At 41.6% G+C, this 24,105-nt stretch overlaps 2 protein-coding genes across 2 annotated transcripts; both read left to right on the plus strand.

Moving 5' to 3' along the window:
- Positions 1-244: 244 nt before the first annotated feature.
- On the plus strand, positions 245-6,565 carry tmem196 (transmembrane protein 196; the record flags this gene model as incomplete). The annotated part of the gene is made up of 5 exons (XM_080485722.1): positions 245-409; positions 2,461-2,517; positions 5,223-5,358; positions 6,274-6,392; positions 6,494-6,565. 5 exons carry the CDS (start codon positions 245-247, stop codon positions 6,563-6,565), a joined length of 549 nt encoding a protein of 182 aa, XP_080341848.1.
- Positions 6,566-9,674: 3,109 nt separating this feature from the next.
- polr1f (RNA polymerase I subunit F) lies at positions 9,675-13,687 on the plus strand. Its single transcript, XM_080485471.1, has 4 exons — positions 9,675-10,007; positions 10,557-10,698; positions 10,855-11,063; positions 12,672-13,687. Exons 1-4 carry the CDS (start codon positions 9,700-9,702, stop codon positions 13,156-13,158), a joined length of 1,146 nt encoding a protein of 381 aa, XP_080341597.1. The 5' UTR covers positions 9,675-9,699; the 3' UTR covers positions 13,159-13,687.
- The last annotated feature ends 10,418 nt before the right edge of the window (positions 13,688-24,105 follow it).

A 24,105-nucleotide genomic window follows, 5' to 3' on the forward strand; every position in this document is an offset into this window, starting at 1 on the left:
CGAGAGCGAGGAGGAGCAGCTTTCACTCCACTTTCAAACAGTTCAGCCTCCTCAAGTTTCCTTCCTTGCTTGGTCGTCCGACTTGGATTTACCAGTTCAGATCACTATTATTTCCCCCAGGAGGACATGAAGCGGTAAAGACGCGCTCGGATCCGGAGAAGCGGACTCCTCTCCTGCCTTCCTTCCTTCCGCCCGCCTCCCGCCGCCTCCTCCGACTGTAAGCTGGAGAGATGCCCGGGGCGGGATGTGCTCCAGCCGCAAGATCCTGTGGAGCCTGCTCCTGCTGTCCGTGGTGGAGGTGGGCCTGGGTGTGGCGAGCATCGTCCTGGGAGCCGTGGGCATCAGTTGGGTCCGGGGAGAGCATAAGCCGCAGCAGGGCGACGCTTCACCGGTGTGGAGTGGACTCTGTGTACGATCCCTGCTTCTAATTTCTCCACTGTTTACTTCCAGGGTGGCTGCATAAGTGTCCCCCAAGGATGGTGTGGCACAGTCTGATAGGGGAACTTTGCGCTGTTAATTGGAGCTCATGTTTGTGATGCACAGTTTACCTGCATGCTGGCAAGAATATGAAAAAATATATATATAGTTTGATTGATAGTTCATCATTAGATAATTGCTTTATTGTGGCCAATTTACTTTAGTAACTGTTAATGCTTAAGAGAAAAGAAAAAAAAAGAAGATCTCCACCCATAAATTTAATTAGTCTTTAGTTATGAAAACAGTCATAAATCATAGGGCCATTCAGATTTTTTCTAAAAACTTTGAATTTCCTTTTACTAGATTGTTTTTCTTTGACATTATTATACTTTAATCCCTGTTTGAGAAATAAAACTGTTCTCCCTTTTCTCCTAAAGATAACAGGGATGACGTGAGACTGGGTATTATTGGCACAAGTTTTGTCAAAGTTTCATTTAGTATAGGTACAAATTATGTATTTATTTTCAAATTTCAGGGTTGGAAATGATCTGTTTTACCAAGAAAGAAGTTTAGACCTCACTGTTCTTCCTCTGTTTATCTCCTATAGTTGTTATCTTAATGTACTTTTGCCTCTGATATCAGAGAAGCACACATAATGCTGGACTGAAGCTAATGATGACTTTCATCGGTCCATGCTTGAATTGCTGCTCCGTACTCGGGAGGGTCATAGCTTTTATGCCCTATCATCCTCCTGGCGTGCTGCAATCGTCTCCTCCTGTTACAGCACCACTCTCATTCCCTCCACTGTACAGACTGTGAAAAGTTCAGCCACATGCCTTAAATCAGCTGCTGCCACAGCTGGGAGGGGTTACAGTCCGTTCTTCATTTTGTGGCGACACAAATGAAGGCAGCAGGACGAGGCTGAGTCTCAGCAAAGCGTGCGTGCCTCACGGCAAAGTTTGAAGGGAACAGATGCAAATGGGTGTGCATGAGGCAGAGAGATAACGTAATGATATTGTAACAAAATGTCTGAGTGCGTGCTTCCTCGGAGCTGAGAACAAAGTTGTTGTAGGGAAGATGAAATACAATGTGATATTGGTGTATTCACCCTCACGGAGGTTTCGACCGACTTATTAAGACTGATTGACCTCAGAAGACTGATTACAAATGTAGGCTGCTGCTGACATAAGATTCATTTTACATACAATAACTTTGGCTGGCGGTATAAAGGAGTAACTTCTTGGACTGGATCGTTGAGACCGTTTTTTGAAGGTGGAAGATTAAAAAAGTCTTTGAAAATGAGTCTCAACACTGTAGCAGATTTAGTTTTGTCCACAGGTATTAAAACAAGAGATAAAGTTTCCTTTGAACCCAATCATTTCAGAAAAGTAATAGAACAGCAACATGTTTCCTAAAAGCAGTGAAATACTAAGAAGAAGTGTAAACCATCGGTAATCTGATGGTTTTAAGGTGTCAAAAATTGCAAAATGGTCTTAAGATAACTGATGCTTGAAATGAAAGGAAGTCACACTCCCCCTCACGCACACACACACGCACGCACACACACACACACACACACACACACACACACACACACACACACACACACACACACACACACACACACACACACACACACACACACACACACACACACACACACACACACACACGCACACACACACACACACACACACACACACACGCACACACACACACTGCTCGCTGCTCACTGAGCTCGCTCTGCCAGCATCGACTCCACCACCATGCTGCTCCGGTTCAGTCTGAATTACTGACATCCAGTACAATATGGCTCCCTACGTGAAGCCTCTGATGACACACTATTTTTAGAGGAAGAAAATTGCATTTGAATAACGGAGCGTTCACGTTTCCTGTTGTCTGGATGGGAATGAGCCAGTCAAAAAGAATATTTTACATTTTTATTGTTTCTGAACCAGTACTTTTCCTAATGAAAAACTAATTATAACACTAATTCTAACTTCTGTGTTCATTTGTTCACTTGCACTTTTGTTCTTTCCCAAGTTCCTGGTCTGTGGGATGTGTGGAGTGCTGTGCGCGCGGAAGAGGACGGGACTCATTGTAAGTACATCCTCATTTTTTTGGAGAAGAAGTTGTTTCTCAGAGAACAATAAATTCCCTTTAATCCAATTATGCTGGCTTATGAAAATACAATTTTTGCAGCTAAAGCCTGCGGGTGATAGAAGATATTGGGGATGTAAGCGTCCTTAGTTTCTTTCTCAGGAGTAAATCAGAAGCCAAGGCAAACATACAGAGCGTACAGGTACAAGTTGGCTTGATGAAACCAAATCTCACGTGTTTCGTCTGCGAAAAACTCAGATGTGAATATGTTGTCAGTCCTGAACCAGAAGTGCTGGTAAATTACATACTGGAATGTGGAATAATGACCTTTCAGCCAACAAGGGTAGTTATTTTATGTCTCCTGTCATTTTGCTAATCTTAACTGTCTCCTGAGAGGAGTGTGAACTGTACAGACATGAAATTAGAATCAAATATTTAAATTCTCACCCTTTTCTCTTAAACTGGAATAATTCAATCATTAAAGACTAGTGGTTCCCATCCTGGGGTCTGCAACCAAAATAAAATTGAACCACAGGTTAACTAGTCACTGCTCAAGGCTTTTCATGCTCTGCAGTTGTTACAATTAGAAAACAATTACGGTGCACAGACCTGAATAAATGACTATTGTTTTTCTTTTTTGTATGTTGGTGAAAAAAGATGCATCAGTCACCGTTTTGCTTCACAATATATTTGAGAAATCAGAGATTGGAGGGGAACGTTCACAGTTCATTTTGGGTTGCTCAAAGGAACAAAGGTGGGGAATCTCTGTAATAGGCTACATGTTTGGGACAAAACCTCTGCTATAAGGGGCTTTTGTGTGACTTTGGAGGATGCTGAACATTAGATATACTATTTATCTATCGTCTGTTGGTTTATCTGAAGCGGAGTCATCCAGAGTGAGCGCGTACTCCAGCTAACATTGTACACGTTGCAGAGTCTGTCCGGGAAATGACGTCAGTTCAACACAATCAAGAAGCACATATACTACTTTTAGGGCCAGCGCTGTGTGTGTGTGTGTGTGTGCGTGCGTGCGTGCGTGCGTGCGTGCGTGCGTGCGTGCGTGCGTGCGTGCGTGTGTGTGTGTATGTGTGTGTGCGTGCTTGAATGTGCATTCAAAAAATAAATTCAATCCATTTTCATTAGTGCTTCGAGATCTAGCTCAGTGTCACACTCATGAGTAAGTTAGAGGTTTGAGTTTAACCTCAAATGTATGTTTTGGGACTGTGGGAGGAAAAAAAAAGAGAAAACCCACATACACTCTGGGAGAGAACGTGCAAACACCTCCCAGAAATACCTGGATGTGCATGTATTTCAACCTGAAAATGCTTTAGAGTGTTAACCACAGCACCCACACTTGACACACACACTTGCCACGAGGCCGTGTGTGTGTGTGTGTGTGTGTGTGTGTGTGTGTGTGTGTGTGTGTGTGTGTGTGTGTGTGTGTGTGTGTGTGTGTGTGTGTGTGTGTGTGTGTGTGTGTGTGTGTGTGTGTGTGTGTGTGTGTGTGTGTGAGTGTGTGTGTGCATTCCTCCGAGCAGGTGCAAACAGAGCGATGGGAAACATGATGTCTGTGGAAATCAGAGGAGACAGGCAGTCACCTCTCTCCTCTCTCTGTCGCTCTCTCTGTCTTTTTCACAGTCTCTCAGTGTCTCCAAGTCCTCGTGTTTCTCTGTGACTCTCTGTCTCCTGCAGGGAGGGCACTAATGATGGATCAATGTCAGCGCAATCTGTTGTAACAGAGACATCTCTCAACCTTTCTTTCCCTCCCCTACCTTTCTCTCTGTGTCTCCATCTCTTTCTCCTCGTGCCTCTCTCTTTCCTCATCACCCCTCTCCGTCTACCTAACCCTCCTCTGTCCACTCTCATCCGTTCAGTCAGTTTGACTCTCTTCCTCCCTCCATTTTCCTCTGCTCATCTGCTCCCGCCCCCCTCCTTCCTCCTTTGCCTGTGGGGTGATGATTGCATTAGGTTGGTTTGGCTGCGGACCCCTGCCAGCCGCTTTCCACACTTCACCGGGTAATGACTGAAATAGGAGATGCCCTTTTCCATGCAGTTAAAGGCACTAACGGCATCTGTACTGGCAGGAATGAAAGGGAACCTGCACTTCCAGCCTGACACACACAAACACAAGGCATTTGTACCAAACGGAAAGCAGCATTGAATTGATTGGAAATTATCAAAGTGATAGGTAGTAGAAAGGAAAGCAAAGGAATGGTCATTTTTCTTTCAGTTTATGCTGGGGAAAAAAGCGATTCTCAAACTGAAATTGAGTTATTCTCTTTCTAAGGAAGCACTCTATATAATGTGACTTATAATTTAATACTAAAAATAAAACCTTACCAACTGTCCGTCATCCAAATCACACACATGCATATACAAATACAGCAAGTGACTGATGTAGCATATTTACTCGCTGAGCAATATTTCAGAAAAGGCTAGTCGGCCTTGACAGCGATCCAATTTTCAAATCGGAAATTAGATTTATTTTTACCAATATCCATTACTCATCACAACAGCCGTTGTTCAAAACAGCAGAATGACGGAGGTGGAGGCTGAACAGTAGTTGGTTTATCTCCCATCTCATCACATCATGACAGCTGGTTTACAGTTTTGTTGATAGGATATCAATTTTACCATTTGCTTTAACACAAGCCATTTTCCCCTCTCAATCTCTCTCTCATTCTCATTCTCTCTCTCTCTCTAAGATGATCCTTTTCTCGGCGTGCTGCATCTGTGGTCTGATCGGTGGGATCCTCAACTTTCAGTTCGTTCGAGCACTGAATAAACGTCCGGGCTCAACGCAGTCAATCCACCTGGCCGCCATGACTCTGGCCTGTCTGGGTAAATTAAAACACTGTGTGACACTGCCCACTTATTTACTCCCACACAACTGACACCACTGTGAGTGATCCATAATGGTCACGGCGTGCTGCATCTGAATGACATCACGAGCAAGGTCGGGGTTGTTTAACAGAAAAAGGTATCTTTCACTCATCACTCAAATGACAGTGACACATTTCTTTTTTAAATGTGACACCCAATACAAATCCTAGTACAGATAGATTATTCAAAGGTTTCATTCTCACCGGTAAAGTTTGTAGATTACACTGGATGTGTCCTAATACATTAAATTCCAATTACCGATAACGGTCCCAACTGACAGCCTCTTTTATAATGCATGCCAACTGCTATTGCATGTATTATATTGTCTTTAAAAAAAACACAGAACCACAAATATGATTTAAAAAAAGACAAATCCAAATAATCCCACTTAAAGAGTAATGAATTTATTTATTTATTTATTTGGTTATTTATTTATTTATTTATTTATTTATTTATTTATTTATTTATTTATTTATTTATTTATTTATTTATTTATTTCCAGACATGTAAAAAAATAGAAAAAGAAACAAACAGAATAAATTTTAAAAAGAGAAAATCATCCAAATGGCTCATCCAGAGTTCACATGACACACACTCCTACTTTACAATGTGTGTGTTGCATGTTCGAAAAGGGGGTAGGAAGAAGTTTGACTCTTTGATTTACGCCTTATGGTGTGGAAAATGGTATAAAAATAGCACTTGCAAGATCAAAAACACTGTATAAATGCATGAAAATTCAGTTTTTAAAGAAACATGGACAAAGGTTTGCTGAAATCAGGTTTACAAGTGAAACCTTGTTGCTAATAAACCCCAGATCAACTTCCCATAGAGATTCCTCCATCAGTGTGGTTTCTCTGTCTCCGTCCTGTGCAGGTATCTCCTCCTGTACTTTGTCTACGTGGCTGACCTGTCGCCTGGCCAGCTCTGAACAGCAGCGGATGTTCCTGGAGCGGGAACACTCGCTGCACCATTCACACGAGATGACCGAGAAGGTAGGACAAGAATAGAAGGTCTACTCGGTGATTGATTGTGTACCACGTGGCTTCAGCAAGCTCTAAAAGTCGGTGTGTTAAGTGTGTGTGTCCTGTTCCAGGAGGTCCTGGACAACTCCAGCAACGGCATTCCTCAGATCTCCTACAATGGACACACCGCAGCATCACCATGATGATGCCCTGATAAAGGCCACATGCACAACCTGAGCAGGCAGAAGATCGCAGCTTTTCCTCCACTTTACACGTCCTGCAGCATTTTGCTGCATCCTGATTAGAGGAAGTGAACCAGGTCTTTTGCCTTGGCACCGTTTTGAATGGTACGAACAGCATATCAAAGGCATTCATGCCTCTGAATTATTATGCAAACCCTGGGTTTGAAGACCCTCAAGTTCAAGTCAAACCAAAGCCGGGACGGTGAGCTGGCAAATCAGGTGACGAACATCTACGTGACGTCCTCTGGTCCTTAAACTAATGAGCAGGAAGGACACGTTTCATCCAGTCAGACGCTGAAAGTGATGAGCACAAACTGAGCATGCAGCTGATCCGCTTGCTCTGAAGAGCCACAGCTATTTCAGTCTCACTGTCCTTATTATCTCTCTCTGTCTTGTTATTGGTTTGTGGAATGCAGATCATGAGATCGCCTACAGTAGTCTGTATGTATCATCGGATAATAGAATGCTTCGACATGAAAATACAGTGATGCGCAATGTACTGCACTGTATGTCCATGCTTGTATATCAGGTATCTATAAATCAGACATATTTTTATAACGCTTCTTATAAAGTTAAATCAATTAAAGTATGACTACTCTGAGATGTGGGCTCATGTATTGCTTCACTTTGGCAGAGACTATTTTAAACAATGTGTATATTATCATAAAATATGAAGACCCAGATTGTTGTACAGGACTCATTTCTTAGTAGTGTAACGATATGGACTTTGCATGAGTTATGCTGTAAGTATGAAGGTGTTGTGAGTTACTTCTCGGCTGGTGAGAAGGATAAAATATGTTAGTCAATACACAGAGTTTTTATTTCCAATTTAATCATTGCAGGATCCCTTTCAAATTAAATGTTAAACATTGTAAACATGTCAACACTATTAATGCTGTGCAAGATGTATGAAGTGTGTGCTGTCCTGCGAGGACTGTTGAAGTGAATCTGTCAAACCCGCAGGTATAAAATGCTTCACAAAGCAGAAGGAGAATCAGCAATAAAGCCGGTAAATTGCACACTCACATGCACGTACACAGACACAACTGACCTGTTGAAGGTCAGTGAAGATATGCAACTGCTTTCACGACAGCATGCTGTTCAATACCTCATTATGGCACCTGCCTTCTCCATCCAGAAACCACAACAGTATAGGTGTGTGTGTGTGTGTGTGTGTGTGTGTGTGTGTGTGTGTGTGTGTGTGTGTGTGTGTGTGTGTGTGTGTGTGTGTGTGTGTGTGTGTGTGTGTGTGTGTGTGTGTGTGTGTGTACTTTAACTGGGGCCCACAGCAGCAAGGGCCGCTGGGAGCTTGTGCTGACTAAGTAACCACGTCACTATTTATCACTGTGACAACAGACAGGAGTGGGCCATGGCGCCCCAGAGAGCACCAGACCTGCAATCCCACTGTGTGTGTGTGTGTGTGTATAGAGAGAGAGAGAGAGAGAGAGAGAGAGAGAGAGAGAGAGAGAGAGAGAGAGAGAGAGAGAGAGAGAGAGAGAGAGAGAGAGAGAGAGAGAGAGAGAGTGCTGAATCATGTGACCTCCCATGGTGCTTCTCTGTCAGAAAGCAGTAACACTGGATACCTCTGTCAGTGTCTGCGTTTGTGTCAGGTTTTTGTGTGTGTGTGTGTGTGTGTGTGTGTGTGTGTGTGTGTGTGTGTGTGTGTGTGTGTGTGTGCGTGCATGAGAAGCACTAATTGACACCTTAGGTCACCCTAATGATCTTAATGTGGCTCTGTAGGTAAAAACAAGATACAGAATCAATGAGCGTCTCTCATTGGACAAACTGCTTATCAGTGCACAACCTGCACTTCACAGAACAAAGGGCATGATGAGTGCTTTCCCCAGGATAAATCATTTTTTCTCCCCTTGCTTTTATTGGTAACTCAATAGTTACACTGATCACGTGATTAAGTTGTGCTTGTGATTTTATTTCTGGTTAATACTTTATTACACATCGAGTCATGAATTTACCTAGATTTGACCAATACTGTACTTGAATAGAGATTTCAAGAATGTGCATTTTGTGTTAACTTTTCTGACAGCTCTTTACTCCATCCCCATACTTTTCATTGGAAATAAATTGACTTTGTAGTTCCCACATTTTCCTATAGTTTGACAATAAGTATTGGTTTATTTACATCTTTCGCTATTTGCAAGGCTCCGAGATTAGTATCTACTTTAATGAACGGAACAATAAACAACTGAACAAAAACTAAACAGAGGGGGACAAATAATTACAAATACTAACTTCTGATTGTCTGGACACTTTTTATAATCTTGTCTGGCAGACGATGAACTGACAAATTAAATATACTTACATTTTCCATAGCTGAATTGTATTTTTGTGTATATGAAATTCATAATTATGGACCATTGATTGAGGAAAAACCCTGTATCATATCTTTATATTGCTTTCAAACCAAATAACCTAAGCGTAATCTGCACATGATTGTTTGTCTGAAAAGTGTGTTACGTTGCTATGTCAGACAGATCAGCTGAATTGGATAGTCCAATTAAGTGCAGTTAAAAAGTAACTAATACTTTCAGTTTTTTGATAGTTCTTTGTACTTTAACAAAACATGTACATTTCATTCCTATCTATGTGTAACGTGTGTCTGTTGTCACTTAAGTTCATATCTATATTAAACTCAGAGATGGATTTTCTCAAACCCCTTTAAATCACCCTTTTCCACTCATTTTGAAGGAATGGAAATATTCCTCACACCCCACCTTTTCAAAAATGGATTATGAAATTGTTGTCAGCTATCCGGATGGAAAGACGTAGATGGAAAGATGGAAAATCCATTGCATCGGGAAACATTCCTCACTTTTTAAGATGAAGTAGAGGAGGATTGAAAATCCAGTGGCACTCTGACCCCTCCATCACCATTATCTCATGTCAATCTCTATAATCACAAATGTACAAGTCTGTTGTTTGCTTGTTTTTTTCTGTTTTAAAATATACAAATAAAGTAATTTAAATCACCTTTTTTCCCGTGTTGACGTTGCACCTCCCCACCAGCAGGGGGCGATCGCCACGAGTGTAACTGCTCTTTCTTTCCGTCGATAGTTCTTCCGGTCTTCCCTGACAGCATGGCGAACTTCGAGCATGAAGACGACTCAAAACACGTGAAGATGTCCGGTGAGTCTCCCGCTCCGCGCGCCCCGGCCCCTCCGGCCCCTCCGGCCGAGGTGTCCGCGGCTCCGGACAAGCCCGCGGACGTGATCCCGTGTACGATCCCGTCGTTCGCCGCCGCCTCGGAGCTGCTGTCCGCCCCGTACTCGTGTCTGGTTATGAACACGCATCGCAGACACATCGCCCTGCCGCCAATGTACCTCAAAAAGAAGAAGACTGGTATCCGAGAGGAGCTGGAGACAGAGCTGCTGAAGTTCTCTCAAAGGTAACGAAATGACTTCTGTACCGGAAACTGTTTACAGTCTCAGAGGTTTAGCGGAGGACAGAAACACCAGGACGCTGCACTCAGGACACTGGTTCCATTCTCGGACTGTCCGTGAAAAGTTTTCACCTCATTGTCACATTTCAGGATTAAACCAAAACTGGTGATAGTTCTGCTTTAGACTGTAACTCTAGTGTAGTCTCAACACGCGATCTATATTAGTTTAGTATTCTGTTCCCACAGTAGTAGTTTTTGATTATTTACAATAATTCTTTTGTGCCTTTTAGTGTTTATTATCTTAGTTTTTAACTTTAGTACTGTATCTAATCCTTTGTATGTTTTTATATATTTTTTTTTTAATTTTGAGCGCTTATTTTATCAATTGTTGATTTCAGCATTTTATTTTTGATTTTGAGTGCAGCTGATCATTTTAATTTATCAGGGATCAATTAGGTTGTCATCTTTCTATCAACAAATCTTGTTTGCACATTCAAAGTAGTGTCTGTTCTACTGTCAGACTAACTCCATCCACCTTGTGTTTTCCTCTTGTAGACTGAATGGTGTGCCATTAGCCTATGACAACGTGAAGATAGTCGGCCAGCATGGAGACATTTATGACGACAACGGCTACATTCACATGGACATAGAAGCCACCTTCATTCTATTTCAACCCAAAAAGGGACAGAAACTGCTGGTGAGATTTACTGTTATAACTCTTGGTGAAATCTCTTCTCCAGCTTAGACGACAGGTTTTATGTTTGAGTGTAGAGATGTTTCTCTTTCTCGGCAAGAAATTTGACGTGAGCATTTGAAATGAACTCGTACGGTAACTTGTCACGTATTTTCTCAGGGTATCGTGAATAAACTTGGATTGTCCCACGTGGGCTGCCTGGTGCACGGCTGTTTCAACGCCAGCATCCCCAAACCGAACCTGGTCACCGTGGAAACGTGGAGGGACTCCGGGCCGCGGATCGGCGCAGAGCTGGAGTTCGAGGTGATGGCGCTCGACGCGGACATCGTGGGGGTGCTGCTGATAAGAGGGCGGCTCAGCAGGACCAGGCAAGTGTGCAGCCGACGTGTCACGATGAGTGTTGAAGCGTTTGTAAATCGCACTAAAACCCAACTAAAAATAATGACGTCTTTGTAGGTAGTTTTACATCAAGGCCTGTTCATGCAATTCCGATTAATAGTTTTTGTGAAGAGTTGATAAAAGGCATACATACATATATGCAAACCAATAAATAAATACATGTGGACAAAGACATAACCTTCACCCCAACCTTCATTGACAAAGGCAATTATGTGGGCAAGGCAGCTATAATAAGTCTCTGTATACAGTCAACAACTGGCACACTGCCAACATTTGTTATGATCAACAAATTTAAGTTGTAATTTATCTGTTTTCATAAAATTTTTTATTTTTATTCAACTTCCAGTGTTTTATCTGACCACACACACACACACACACACACACACACACACACACACACACACACACACACACACACACACACACACACACACATACCCTTGTATACCTCCCACCCCCTAATGGTTTCTTCATGCTTCATAAATTAGACCCCAAATAAATCACTGTGTTTTGAAGTTTACAGGGTTTTTAAAGTGATCTCCAGTCACCATTGTCAGGCTCATCAGGGACGGCTTTAAAAGTAGTACACATACACATACCTGACAGACTTATTTATTGAGATATAAAGCTTGATGTTACTGTTGAATTCCCCCCGACAATATGTCACTTCTTGATTGATATTGGATTAATCTCCATTGGTGATATTTTCCCAACGAGCCATCATTTACTCGTAAGCCTGATGTGTTAATGTTAGAGCAACTTTGTTTCACCTCCCACAGACTCTTTTTCTAGAAGAAATGCATGTATAGATATATTGAAACTGCCATCTAGTGGCCATATGATCCACTTTGATTGTTTGAGGAACACTGAAATAAAGAACATAGTAGCGGTTTGAGGGTTGCTAAAATTAAATTAAGTAAAGTAAAATACTGTCCTGCTGACGGTGTTACAATATGTCCTGATATATTTAATGGTTACAACTTGTATTGTATGGCCTGACTTTCATGGGCAGAAGGGGGCGACGAAGCTCCATCGCTGCAGATTTAACTCTTTAAGACCTGAGACTCATTGAGCCTGAACATCTTTGTGGGATTCTTCCTCCACAGCTGGATGGGATGATATTTTACCTTCTCTGAATCACAGTACATGTCATCAATCAAAGCCATCATTTAAAACGATCACATCTGAATTAAAATCTCTCTCTCTCTCTCTCTCTCTCTCTCTCTCTCTCTCTCTCTCTCTCTCTCTCTCTCTCTCTCTCTCTCTCTCTCTCTCTCTCTCCACTCAATCATTTGTTTTAGTTGACATTTATTTTTAATACATTTGAAAATCCCCAATATCGAATGTTGCATGTGTTATAATAAACTTACACACCTTGTATATTACATATGTAGAGAAACAGTTTTACTAGTAATCTTAGTTTTTACTAAAAACATTGGGAATCATCTATGTGTTGTATTGTTGTTTTTCACCCCACAGTTTGGTTTGGAAATCAAATGCATTGTGGTCGAAAGTGCCGTTATAATTATCTTGATTAGTGTTTTCATCCTCATCGTGTTTGTCTTTGTGTATTTCAGCGTGCAAGAGATGTTGGCTCAGGGTGAGAGCACAGAGTCCAGTGTACCTGTTGACCAGACGGAGCCAGACGATACAGACCCCACCCCAGAGCCCAGTCAGGAGTCTCCTGAAGACCCCCCAAAGAAGAAGAAGAAGAAAAAGAAGAAAGACAAGGTGAAGGAGGAGGAGATGGAGGAAAACACAAACTTACCTTGCCAGTCGGAGAGGAGCACTACACCCGAGCTGAACGGAACAACGGACGAGGCGGATGGAGGGGAAGCTGCAGAGAAAAAGAAAAAGAAGAAGAAGAAAAAAGAAAAACACTTAAAGGAAGAGGAGGAAGAGATCGCCGTTTCTCGCACGGAGATCCACGGGAGCGACTCCAGCGGTTACCTTAGTGACAAGCCCAGCAAGAAAAGGAAGCATGAAACGAGTAAAGCTGCCACGTCAGCTGAACCCCCCAAATCAAAGAAGAAGAGAAAAGGTGACCTTGAGCAGGTTTCCTGAAAGAATTGATGTTGAATAATAAAGGCGATGCTGTTGTCATTATCAGCAGTGGTTCTGAGAGTAACGTACTGAGGTGCCTTATTGAGGAGAGACACTTTAAAAACAGCTTTTCTAGGTCATTTCTAATGGGACTGTAACTCCAGCGCACCACCTGAGGGTGGCGTAAAACTGCTTCATAAGAAAGACATGGATACCCATGTCTGAAAACTTAGGATTTCATCTGTTTGGACCAGAAGAGACGAGTTAAATGTGAACAATATACGACCTATTTCCTGTGCTGTTATGTTTCTTTTGTCTTGTTTGGACATTAAATAACAAAAACAAATGAAGCTTTGCTGCTCAGGCTGAGATTGAATTGTGCCTCCTGACAATACCTGCGTGTGCCGTATTGATGTAACTTGTACTATGTACAGTTCATAACATCAAGCACAGTGGACTGCACTCATGAACTATCAATTCTGTTTCTAATTTTCTGGACCCGTGTTATTGACTTGCAACCAAAGGCAATAAAAAAAATATATATTTGATTAATATCTTGGTGAGCCTTTTTCTTTACTGTAATTTTTGAATTTCAAGTCGCAACTTTTGAAATGCACATATTGTTTGATTGCCTAAAAATTCTAACTTACATTAATATTTCAGAATTCAACAACTTTAATTTTGAATGAAAAGCATCTGTTATGATTATATATATATATATTTATTTTTTTTATAAATCACCACTACTTCTCTTCCACAACCGACTGTTTTCTGCTAACCAGGGGGTGTCAGGTGATAAAATGCTGAAAGACAACCTAAAGATCTGTGTGTTTTTTCTTTGCCAACCCCCAACTGCCTCCTCCCACACACACACACACACACAAATCTCCACCTTTGCTTTTCAGTGAGGAGTCTAATTAGCTGCTAGGTGCTAAGAGTTTGAGAGCTTATCAGAAGCTGCCTAAAGAAGATGGATAAGAAGCTGCAATTAACTGGGCTCATCTCCGCCGCTCATGCCTGATCTCATATTTCTGCCATTGACATGAACTGCCACTTCTGTTTCTCCTTATCTTTCTTTTCTTTTTTCTTTTTACCTCCCAGTGCCATATTTTCTTGAAGTCTGTCAGGTAAAAAAGACGTTTAAATTGACTGACTTTTAAACTGCCCTTTGTAGCCAAACAAATGGCAAAAAGCTCAGCAGTATTAAGTAGCCAGAATGTAACTTAAAAACCTGGCTATTAACTAGAAAAAGGTGTTTTGTTTGTATTTCTAGTTTAGTTTTAAATCCCTCTGAAAACTTGTGAATCCGAACTGATTTAGGCTCTCCTGTTTAAAAAAAAAAAAAAAGTGCATCAAAATTCTTCAGAGTCTGTCAAAAATCTACTTTTGAAAACTTTTCAACTTAATTCAAGATTTCAAAACTCAATGATATCAAAACTTGAACTGGGAATATACCTTTATTGATGAAGCCATCAGTATTTAAACCAATAACATGATGACCATCTGCCTAATATTGTGTGATAAGTCAATTTTCTCCCTATGTGCTGTATTCTGAAGCAGTGATTAGTGCTCTCACTTCACAGCAAATAGGCCGTAGGTTCAAATACTGGCCAATTGCATTTTCTCCCGGTGTGTGTTGGTTTCTTCCCACAGCCTAAAACCATGGATGTGTACATGAGGCTGAATTGACTCTAGGTGTGAAGGAGAATGTGTGTGGTTGTTTATCTCTGTGTGTTTTACCCTGTGATAGACGGGTGTCACCTGTCTTCAGCATCCCGAGATCCTGAGTTGGATAAAGCCGGACGGATAATTTTCTTGGCAAAACCTTCCGAATGGTTTCTATTGGTTCCTTTCCAACTTATGAAAAGGGATCCAAGATTGTGTGTACATCATATGTTGGTGCAACACTGTTAAAGCAACCACGTAAAAAAGATCCGCCTACACAGGTATAAAAACCACAAAAATGTTGTTTAGCTCAGAATCAACAAAACATTGCTAATTTATGTTTTGTGGGTTGTCTATGCTTACAGGCAAAACTTCCTTGCAGCTTGTGATATTTTAAGATCTTAGGTTTACAGAGCGTCTAAGGATAATGATAAGAAAAGGTGGCGTATTTCCTTAATTGGGGATTCATAGCACTTCATCACAAGGGAAATGTTTTTCACAGCCTACCTTGAAAAGGTTTAAGGATTTATCGATCTTAAAAACATCAGTTGTAATTCACAAAGCTGTTATGAGAGGTGACCTGCTATACAAAAATAAAACCTGGTACTTCATCAATTGACTGGTTGGAGAATAAAGCAGATATATAAACAGAGACAAGCTCACTTAACACTTATTTTATCGTTCACTAAAGAAACATTGAGTTGGTTATTACAAATCATTCCTATTGCTCATAGAGAGCTGTAAATCTCATCTCGTTGTGCAACAGTTCAGCTGTACAAAAAAAAAACAATGTTCAAGAGAATTAGAAACAATTATGTGAAAAGTTCAAGAGATTGTTCACTGTAATTTGTCCTCCGATGACCTTCCTTCTGTCTTATCATTATCATTTGCCCGTTTCTAACTCCAGCCTGGGTGTACTTCTCTTGCACCTGTGCCCCCTCCCTCCATCACTGCTCATTTATCTTGTCGTTCCTCTTATCACTCCCTCATGCAGACGGCCTCCTCTTCCTGGATCCTGCTTTCCCTCTCTCTCTCCCCCTCCTCACCCCGCCTCCTCCTAGTTGTCTCCCTGATTTATAGGAGGCGGTGTGCAGTTCACACACATTCCACTTCTGACACAAACCCACCCACCCCACCCCACCCACCTCCACCACCCCCTCCCGCAACTGGACTCTCATATCTGTGCATGGTCGTTTATCTTCATGATCCAGGGATGGAGAGAAGAGGGAGGGTTAGAGAGATGAGACAATAGGAGGAGTGTTGTTTTTGTTGAGCAGGCCAGACTATCTTTTCATATACCTCTGTCTTCCCCGATAAGACTTATATCTAGAGAGAGAGAGTGTGTTGTTGCGTCCGTGTGTGTGTATTTTGGTTGGCTATAGGTCTCTATCTCCTCTGTCAAAGTTTCCAGACCTGGCAGCTCCGACATGAAAGAGCTCGTGGAGTCTTTATGGAGAACAAACGGCGCCCTGATACAATTCGCCAGGTTCAAGACGCACACAAGCGCACATGCACACGCACACAACAACAACCCATGGCACACATTCAATGACTCACTCACTCTCTCACTCATGCAGACACGCCACATCCACAACCCGCAATCCACAAATCCCCATCCTTACACACCCCCTTTGGCCAAGCCTAATTAGTTATGTGGTCAGCACTCTGCTCCGTCCCTGAGCCCCAAATGGCAGCGAGTCATAAAATGTTAAGTGTTCCACCAGTCAGAGCTCTGCAACTCTGGCCGTATATTCTCCCAACACAGCTCGGGTATGGCTGACTTGTATCGAAGCCCATCTCTCACAGGCCCACTGACATCCATGAAATCTCTTTATGGTGTTTTCAAAGGAATTTGATGGAGATTTTTTTTGGCACTTCTGCCTTGCCCCTCTGTTTTTGTTGTGTTTTGTTTTGCCACGTTCGCTCAGGTAGGCAAGCAGCCCGCGCTCACACAGCCTCAGACAGGATCGAGTACGATGGGTTTTCCCGAGGGATCGCCGTCTGAACACAAACATATTCAAGCGCATATGTACACACACTATTAACCCCGAATGTAAACGTTACATTTGGTCAGTGAGCCGGATTCCCATAGTTAGTTTGTTTCCCTGGCACCCGACACCCACAGTCCTGCCCCTCAGTAACCCTGGCGACGACAGACGGGTGTTTTCCTGCCACAACGTTTTACTCCAGGGAATAAGAGTCCGGGCCCCCATGTGTGCACATTTTCCCAGTTTCACACACTCATCAGTGGACTCATCAGTGAATTTGTTAGAGTCAGACAATAAAGGATCACGTTACCTTCAACTCAGTCTGGAAATCACCAAGGGGTTTTCATCATCCGACCTCTTGCCCCGTGTATATCACACAATGCACATCAGCAAATACAACATTTTGAAATGAGTTTCTTTGTTAAATCATTTCACACTGAAGCCTGACTCACATCTGAAGCTGAACTGGGCTAAATAGTCAGGCTGGTTTCTTATTTTCCCAGACTTAACACACATAAAGAAAAATGCCTGCCTGCACCTCAAAGCCTCCTGAAAGTCACTTCTGTCAACTCCAAGGCAGTCAGACATATTTAGCCTTTCATCAAACACACAACTGGATTGATTTTACAATGAATTGCATGGGTTTGAACCTTTTTCCAGAATTCATGCTGAACTAACCCGGCCCACTAAACAAAGAGAATTATAATGAACAAAAGTACAAGTCAAATAAACAATAAATAATGTTTTCTAAGTGCAACACCGTCTCCCATTAGGCGTGGCAAGACAATTTACGAGGGTGGAGCAGCAAGAAAAATCCCAGGGTCAGGGTGTAGATTTTTCTCGCAATTTTTTTTTTTTTGGGAGAATTCATGATACAATTATAATACATGGAGGTCAACTATATAAAGTATTTTATTCAAAATAGTTCTTTTTAGGCCCGCATTAATTTTAAAGCATCATGAAGGCAATTAAAATTGACAAATTATGCTTTAGTACAAAGATATGCATGAAACAGGTGTGGCAGCTGCATGATGACTTTTATCTAACAAGCATGAGAACAGTTCTGCTTTATATTGTTGGTGTTACAAATTCAGTGATTCTAACCAGCATAACTAAAGTTTTGCCTTTCAGTTCCTCTGGATTCCTATATTTGTCAACAATAATAGTCTTTAAAGTCAGAATTAATAGAAAGACGAGCATTTAATTCAAAACTACTGTATATAGTGGTATAAAATGTGGACGAGGTGAGTTGGCGGTGCTGAGCGGGCACAATGTTAATGTAGTAACTTTGATTCATAACATCTGAGTGACCATATTGATTTGAAAAGATACTTAGACTGTTATGAGTTATTATCAGTTAAGATATTATCACAACACTTGCTGATGTTATTAATACGCACGGCGAGCTACTGCATACTAAGTAAGTACTTCAATACATCTGCTTCCTTTTACATTTTAGACCATTTTAAAAGTGGAATATGCATAAACCTAATTTTCATATAGCCTACTCATTCACGCAAAAAATGTGCATTTACAGTATGTTTTCTGATCCAAGTGTCATGAATATGATACATCATATATATTTAATATATTGTGAACATGACATATTTAGTCTTATGTGTAATGTTTTATGTCTTCTGCTTGCCTAATTATTTTTGTTATGTCTGTTTTGTACATTATTTGTCTTGCTCTTTCATCTGAATTCATTTGTGTGCGTGTGTGTGTGTATCTGACGATTTCTATTTGTGTGTGTTGGTGTCTGTGTCTGTGTCTCCTGGCGAGCTTGCCCAGTGAGATTAATAAGGGCTCAGTATAATCAAGAGGTAATGGGAGGCTCACAGGCGTCTAGACAGTGTTCAGCCCAAACCTTAACTCCTACACCCAAAACACACAGGGAATATAGCTGGGAAAGGACAAAAGGTAACAATTAAAGAATATGTACTTTTAATCTTCTCTGCAGTTGTTTTGATAGTAACCTCATCTGCCGGAACAAGGCGAACAGTGAAAGAATGGGGTCAAATCATGTGAGAGCGCGCGAGAGCGTAAGGGTTAAACCAAACCTTTTTTGATTAATGGCGGAGCAACAAGCTAATGTAGAAAAATGTATTTTTATCACTCCCTGTAACTTTTGCATATAAATCGAGAGAAAAGCAGAAAGTGGAGAGGAGTTATGAGGAATGAAGACATGAACACACTCAGCATATCATCAGACCTACAGCCACAACCTTCCAAAACCACAGAAAAATAAATAAGCCAGGAGAGGAGAAAAAAAAGAAAAAGAAAAAGGTTCTGGGTCTGGAAAGAATGACGTCATGTTTGGTCACATAGCTATACAGGACAATACCCAGGACACAGCTAAATATTTTACTATCATATTTTTATGATGATCCTGTCAAACTTCAGCGTGAAGCTGACGGCACCTATGGGCACAGCGGGGAGGGGAAAGGGGAGAAAGAACGGAGGGGAAAGAGTGGGAGAGATGAAAAGAAATGAAACGTGGGTGGCCATTACTGCTGATGATGTGTACATGAGAGTGGATTTCTGGAAAAGTACTTATAAAGTCATTGACACAGAGATGAAACGAACTCCTCTGATCAGTGAACCATCCAGTCGCTCTGGCAAGCGGAGCCTTTTTAATTACCGGTGACAACACACGACCAACATGCTAAACTGAAAAGAGGAGACACAAAGAGCTCACAGCTTTTCTCGTTTCCATTTCTTTTAAAGATCATTCAGCTTTAACTGAATGTGAATCTGAAAGTGTTTGTCATAATCTGACAATTCCACACTTCCAGCGTGACAGGCCGACATCTCGTGAAAAACAGCTTCTCTGAAACCTTTTTTTTTTTTTTCACTTCCATTTTGAACCCATTCCCAAATCTTCACAGATTTTATGAAGACAGTGTAGTTTCCCAGAAAGAGGGGGGATGCTGGAAATCACTGAGCGGCCCTTATTCCCCCAGTCTTAAAACTGGTAATCACACTTTTTTCACAAGTTAGAATTTTTTATGTTGAATAAACGTCTTGGTGGATTTCTGCAAAGGAATTGCAATTATTTTTCCACATCCCATATACTATTAAGTCCTGCCCTTCTGCAATAATTGCAGAAAAAAGATTTTACTGCAAAACATAACTCACTAGATGCTATCGTTGTCTTTTGTTTTCTTATTCTCAAATTGAAAATATCAATCAGTTGCAGTAACTGAGAGTTTGATACGTCTCTCTAAAGAAGAGGGCCAAAAAAACCCAGTGGTTTTATTATTATGTATAAAAATGTAATGCATTGTCGCAATTTTACGAATTGCACATATTATGCACTTGCAACTTGTGTTAATCAAAACAAATTAATTGCATATTCTGTGATAGCCATTATATGTTAACCATGAGATGTGTCCAAAGGAGATAAATGAGAGGGAAATGTAAAGGTTAAACTCCAATATTGGGACAGAGTCTGGAGAAAGTTAGATCACTTTCATTGGGATGGATGATCTTCATCAGTCGGTTTTTAAGGAACAGGAAAGGCAGTAAACAAATGGACTCTCACTGCTTCAGCAGCATCAAAGTGCTTTATACTATCAGTCCCATTTACCGATACTCACACACACACTCTCACACACCAACAACGTGATTGACCTCCATTGGGAGCAACTGGGGTTCACCATCTTGCTCAAGGACACTTCAACATATGGACAAGACGAGATGGAGGAACGAACTCACAACATTGCAATTGGAACGACAACTTACTTAACCAACTGAGCCGCATGGTATTTTAGCGTGGCGGGGGGGCTCGAGTAGATCGCAGCTGACCATCAGTGCCGACAGGACTGGTCGTCAGTCCATTACAGGACGGACACAGAGGAACACCCAGTCAAGACGCATTCACACTTTTAGGAAATTTTAGAGTTACCAGTGAATCGATGTTTTTGGACTCTGGCAGATGAGTGAGCAACCGACCAGCATGATCATGGAGAGCAGAAAGGCCACAGACTGGAGTCAGGATTGCTCTTACTTAGTTAGAGTGCTGTCCACCACAGCACTCTGCAAGCTCTCTAACCTCCTTCTACACCTGAATTCTTCCAATTTAATGGTGAACATTGTGCAGAAGGCAGGTTACATTGCCAGTCCACACATGAACACCCACTTACACTTCAAGTTATTTGCTGTGGTTTATCAGAGTGATGCTGGTGACTTTTGTCTTCACCATCTTCCTCAGTGGCATCGGAGCAAGTCAAGCTCAGACGGCTCAGACTTCGCTTCCACCAGAGCTGAAAAAACAACCCCATAAAACAAATGTAACATTGCACCCTAAAAACACACAGGAAAGACACAGTGACCCTCTTTTACAAAATAAACACAGACTTTACTTAAACAGAAAGGGGAAGAGAGAGAGGGGGGGGGGGGGGTTCTGGAGAAAGGTGCTGTCATGAGTGAGGGTGGGTGGAGGAGCCACGTGGTGGGATTCTTTTTTTCAATGAGGTGAGATTAAGAGAAGGAGTATTGCTCAGAAAAGGAGGAGCTGAAAGCATGCAGCGGTTTGGCAAGCTTGAGGTGTAGGTCCACTGGAAGTGGGGGGAGGTATGGGGGGGTGGTGGGGTTAAGAAGATATATGATGTGGTTTTGGAGTTTTTCCAAGACAAGGGTCCTATCTTTCACATGGCCACCCAGCTGTGTAAACACCCCACAACTGAAGTGCCCGGCCAATCGGAGGGCGAGATGTCACAGAAAGTGGGCCAAGTGAACCAATGACTCAGCGTCAGGGTGTGGAGAGAGGAAGAAGGAGCAGGAGAGAGTCAGAGTGACACAATGAAGAAGAGGAGGACAGGTCAGGAGTTAAACACATCTTCCTCACTCCCTCTCTATCTATCTGACTCCCTCCCTCTCCAGTTTCCTTAAATTCTGATGTGCTTTTCTGGCATCAGAGAATCCTGGAAAGAAAGAAAGAAAGAAAGAAAGAAAGAAAGAAAGAAAGAAAGAAAGAAAGAAAGAAAGAAAGAAAGAGGATGGATGGTATGCAGGTCAATCCGCTGTGGAGCAATGAAAATGAGGTGTGGTGAGAGGCAACTTAGAGAAAGAAAGCCAGAGGAGGAGACAGCATCAAGGAGGGAGAAAGAAAGAAACCAAAGGGGAGAGAAGTGTCTAGTTTCAGATTTACAGGAGTCGTGGGCGAGATTTGGCTGCGTGCTTGTAGCTCACTGAGGACGCGGCCAGAGGAGGAGCACGGAGGCAGATTTACATGGTGAGAACAGCCCAGTGGACACACGCTGTTCTGTCTTTAAACACAATTACATGACAGATACCCTGTGTAAAAATTGTGAAAGCACATTTAAAAATACCTTCTTTTTTTTTTCTTTTCCCTCAGCCTTGGTCATGTGACACTCGTGAAAGGATCTCTTCCAAGCCACAGAAAACAAGATGTTTTCTTTAAAAGCTGGCCACCACTTCTAAGCACTGAAATGGATTTGCTATTTGCAGAGAGTCGCTCAATATACATTCTTCTAATGCAAAACGTTCAGCTTTGATATAAACATCCACAAGCTGTTATTCCATTTCCATTGTTTGTAGATCACCATACTTTCACAAGCATAGAAACAAAACTTTTCAATCTAAGGCTAAAGATTCACCTCCTGTGACCGAGGAACACTCACTTTATGAAGAGGTTTAGGTTTCACACTGTGTTTGTAGCTCTCAACCCTCCACTGTTTACTTCCATAAACATTGAGTCACACCACAAACTATCATTAATTTCACTTTGTGTAACAAATAATAACAGAGCAGATCAGGAAATGGGCTATTATGAGTGTCTGTGTGAAGGTCTGTCCTGACTCAGACTAAATTGGGACAAACCCCTAAAGGTGTGTGTGTGTGTGTGTGTGTGTGTGTGTGTGTGTGTGTGTGTGTGTGTGTGTGTGTGTGTGTGTGTGTGTGTGTGTGTGTGTGTGTGTGTGTGTGTGTGTGTGTGTGTGTGTGTGTGTGTGTGTGTGTGTGTGTGTGTGTGTGTGTGTGTGTGTGTGTGTGCGTGTGTGTTTGTGTGTGTGTGTGTGTGTGTGTGTCTCTTTTGGGGTTTTACTCCTTATTTAAGACCAATATTTACTAAGCAGCCCTGGGGTGAGATTACCTCATATTCTCCCGCCCCAGCTGTGCTTTCTCAGCGTTTCCACGGCGACCGGAGGAATGTCTCATCATGTTTATCCGCCTGCCAGGAAAACATAAGAGCGAGAGGAAGAGGAGGCAGCCGAGGGAGATGGAGATGATAGAGGGTGTTTACAAGTCACAAAAATAATGCATTCATGTGATGAATGTGTGTATTTCGAATAATGACTCGGGAATACAAAGTCTTTGAAGACTCTCAGTCATCACGGTCACAACAGCGTGAATACTTACACTTCATGACGATGCTTCACCTCTCATCTTCTTCATAGCTATTTCTAGAGATGGTTGTAATCACATGGCAAAAAAGTAGTTTTGCCTTTTTGACACAGGTGGAAATGGCAAATTGGAGTAACGTATACTGTGATTCCATGGGATTTTTTTTAAGGCACTTTCATGAGTATATGTCCTCTTAATATTACTCAAGTAACATTTACACCATTTAAAGTACTTTGCTAATTTGGCTCATAATTCCATTGTTTCCACCTCTGCTTTTTGATTGAAATATTTTTAATTAACAAAGAGTAAAATCAGCAAACTACTGGAACTGGGTTACAAAAGTTTGGCTCACTTTCATACACATTTCCATTCTTAAGTTTTTAAGGTGTAAACAATCAGAGAGCCAAACTGGTGCCACACCCCTTAGCAGATGTACAAAAGCACAGCTGAAGTACACATATTTTTCACTCAATGCACAGACACCTGTCTCAGATTGAAATAAAAGCAAACACGAAAGTGATGGATGATGTAGTTGAGATGTAATGACTCAAATTAAAGTTTTGTTATGCTGTTGAGAAATGTTGGGAAATTAGAAGTTAATTGACTTGTAATCCACAGTGCAAATCTCGGGAGAAAGTCTATGTTAGACATTAAAAAAAAACCTTTGAATAAAGGACAAAAGAAGTTGTTCAGGTTTTAATCAGTAAACATGGTCATACACAAAATGTGAAAATCTTTATGTCTCTGGAACAATTTTCCACTGTGTCAGATAAAACCAGCAGTGCCCACACCACTGTCAGACAGGTTTCTACATATAGATGTATAAAATGCAATCCTGCTCATAAAGAAGTGACAACTCAGATCAGTCATGTGTCCCTTCATGTCGCAGTTTCAAGATTTATTCACCAAATGACTATTACATTTCCTAATGTGGTTTCTCTATTCGAGC

Source organism: Lipophrys pholis (genome assembly GCF_963383615.2).
Source record: "Lipophrys pholis genome assembly, chromosome: 17".
In the NCBI taxonomy this organism is placed as follows: Eukaryota; Metazoa; Chordata; class Actinopteri; order Blenniiformes; family Blenniidae; genus Lipophrys; species Lipophrys pholis.

Coding starts and splice junctions, on each gene's coding strand:
- polr1f (XM_080485471.1), top strand. CDS start 9,700: ATGGCGAACTTCGAGCATGAAGACGACTCAAAACACGTGAAGATGTCC. Junction 10,699..10,854: donor AAAAGGGACAGAAACTGCTG/GTGAGATTTACT, acceptor GTATTTTCTCAG/GGTATCGTGAATAAACTTGG. Junction 11,064..12,671: donor GGGCGGCTCAGCAGGACCAG/GCAAGTGTGCAG, acceptor TGTGTATTTCAG/CGTGCAAGAGATGTTGGCTC.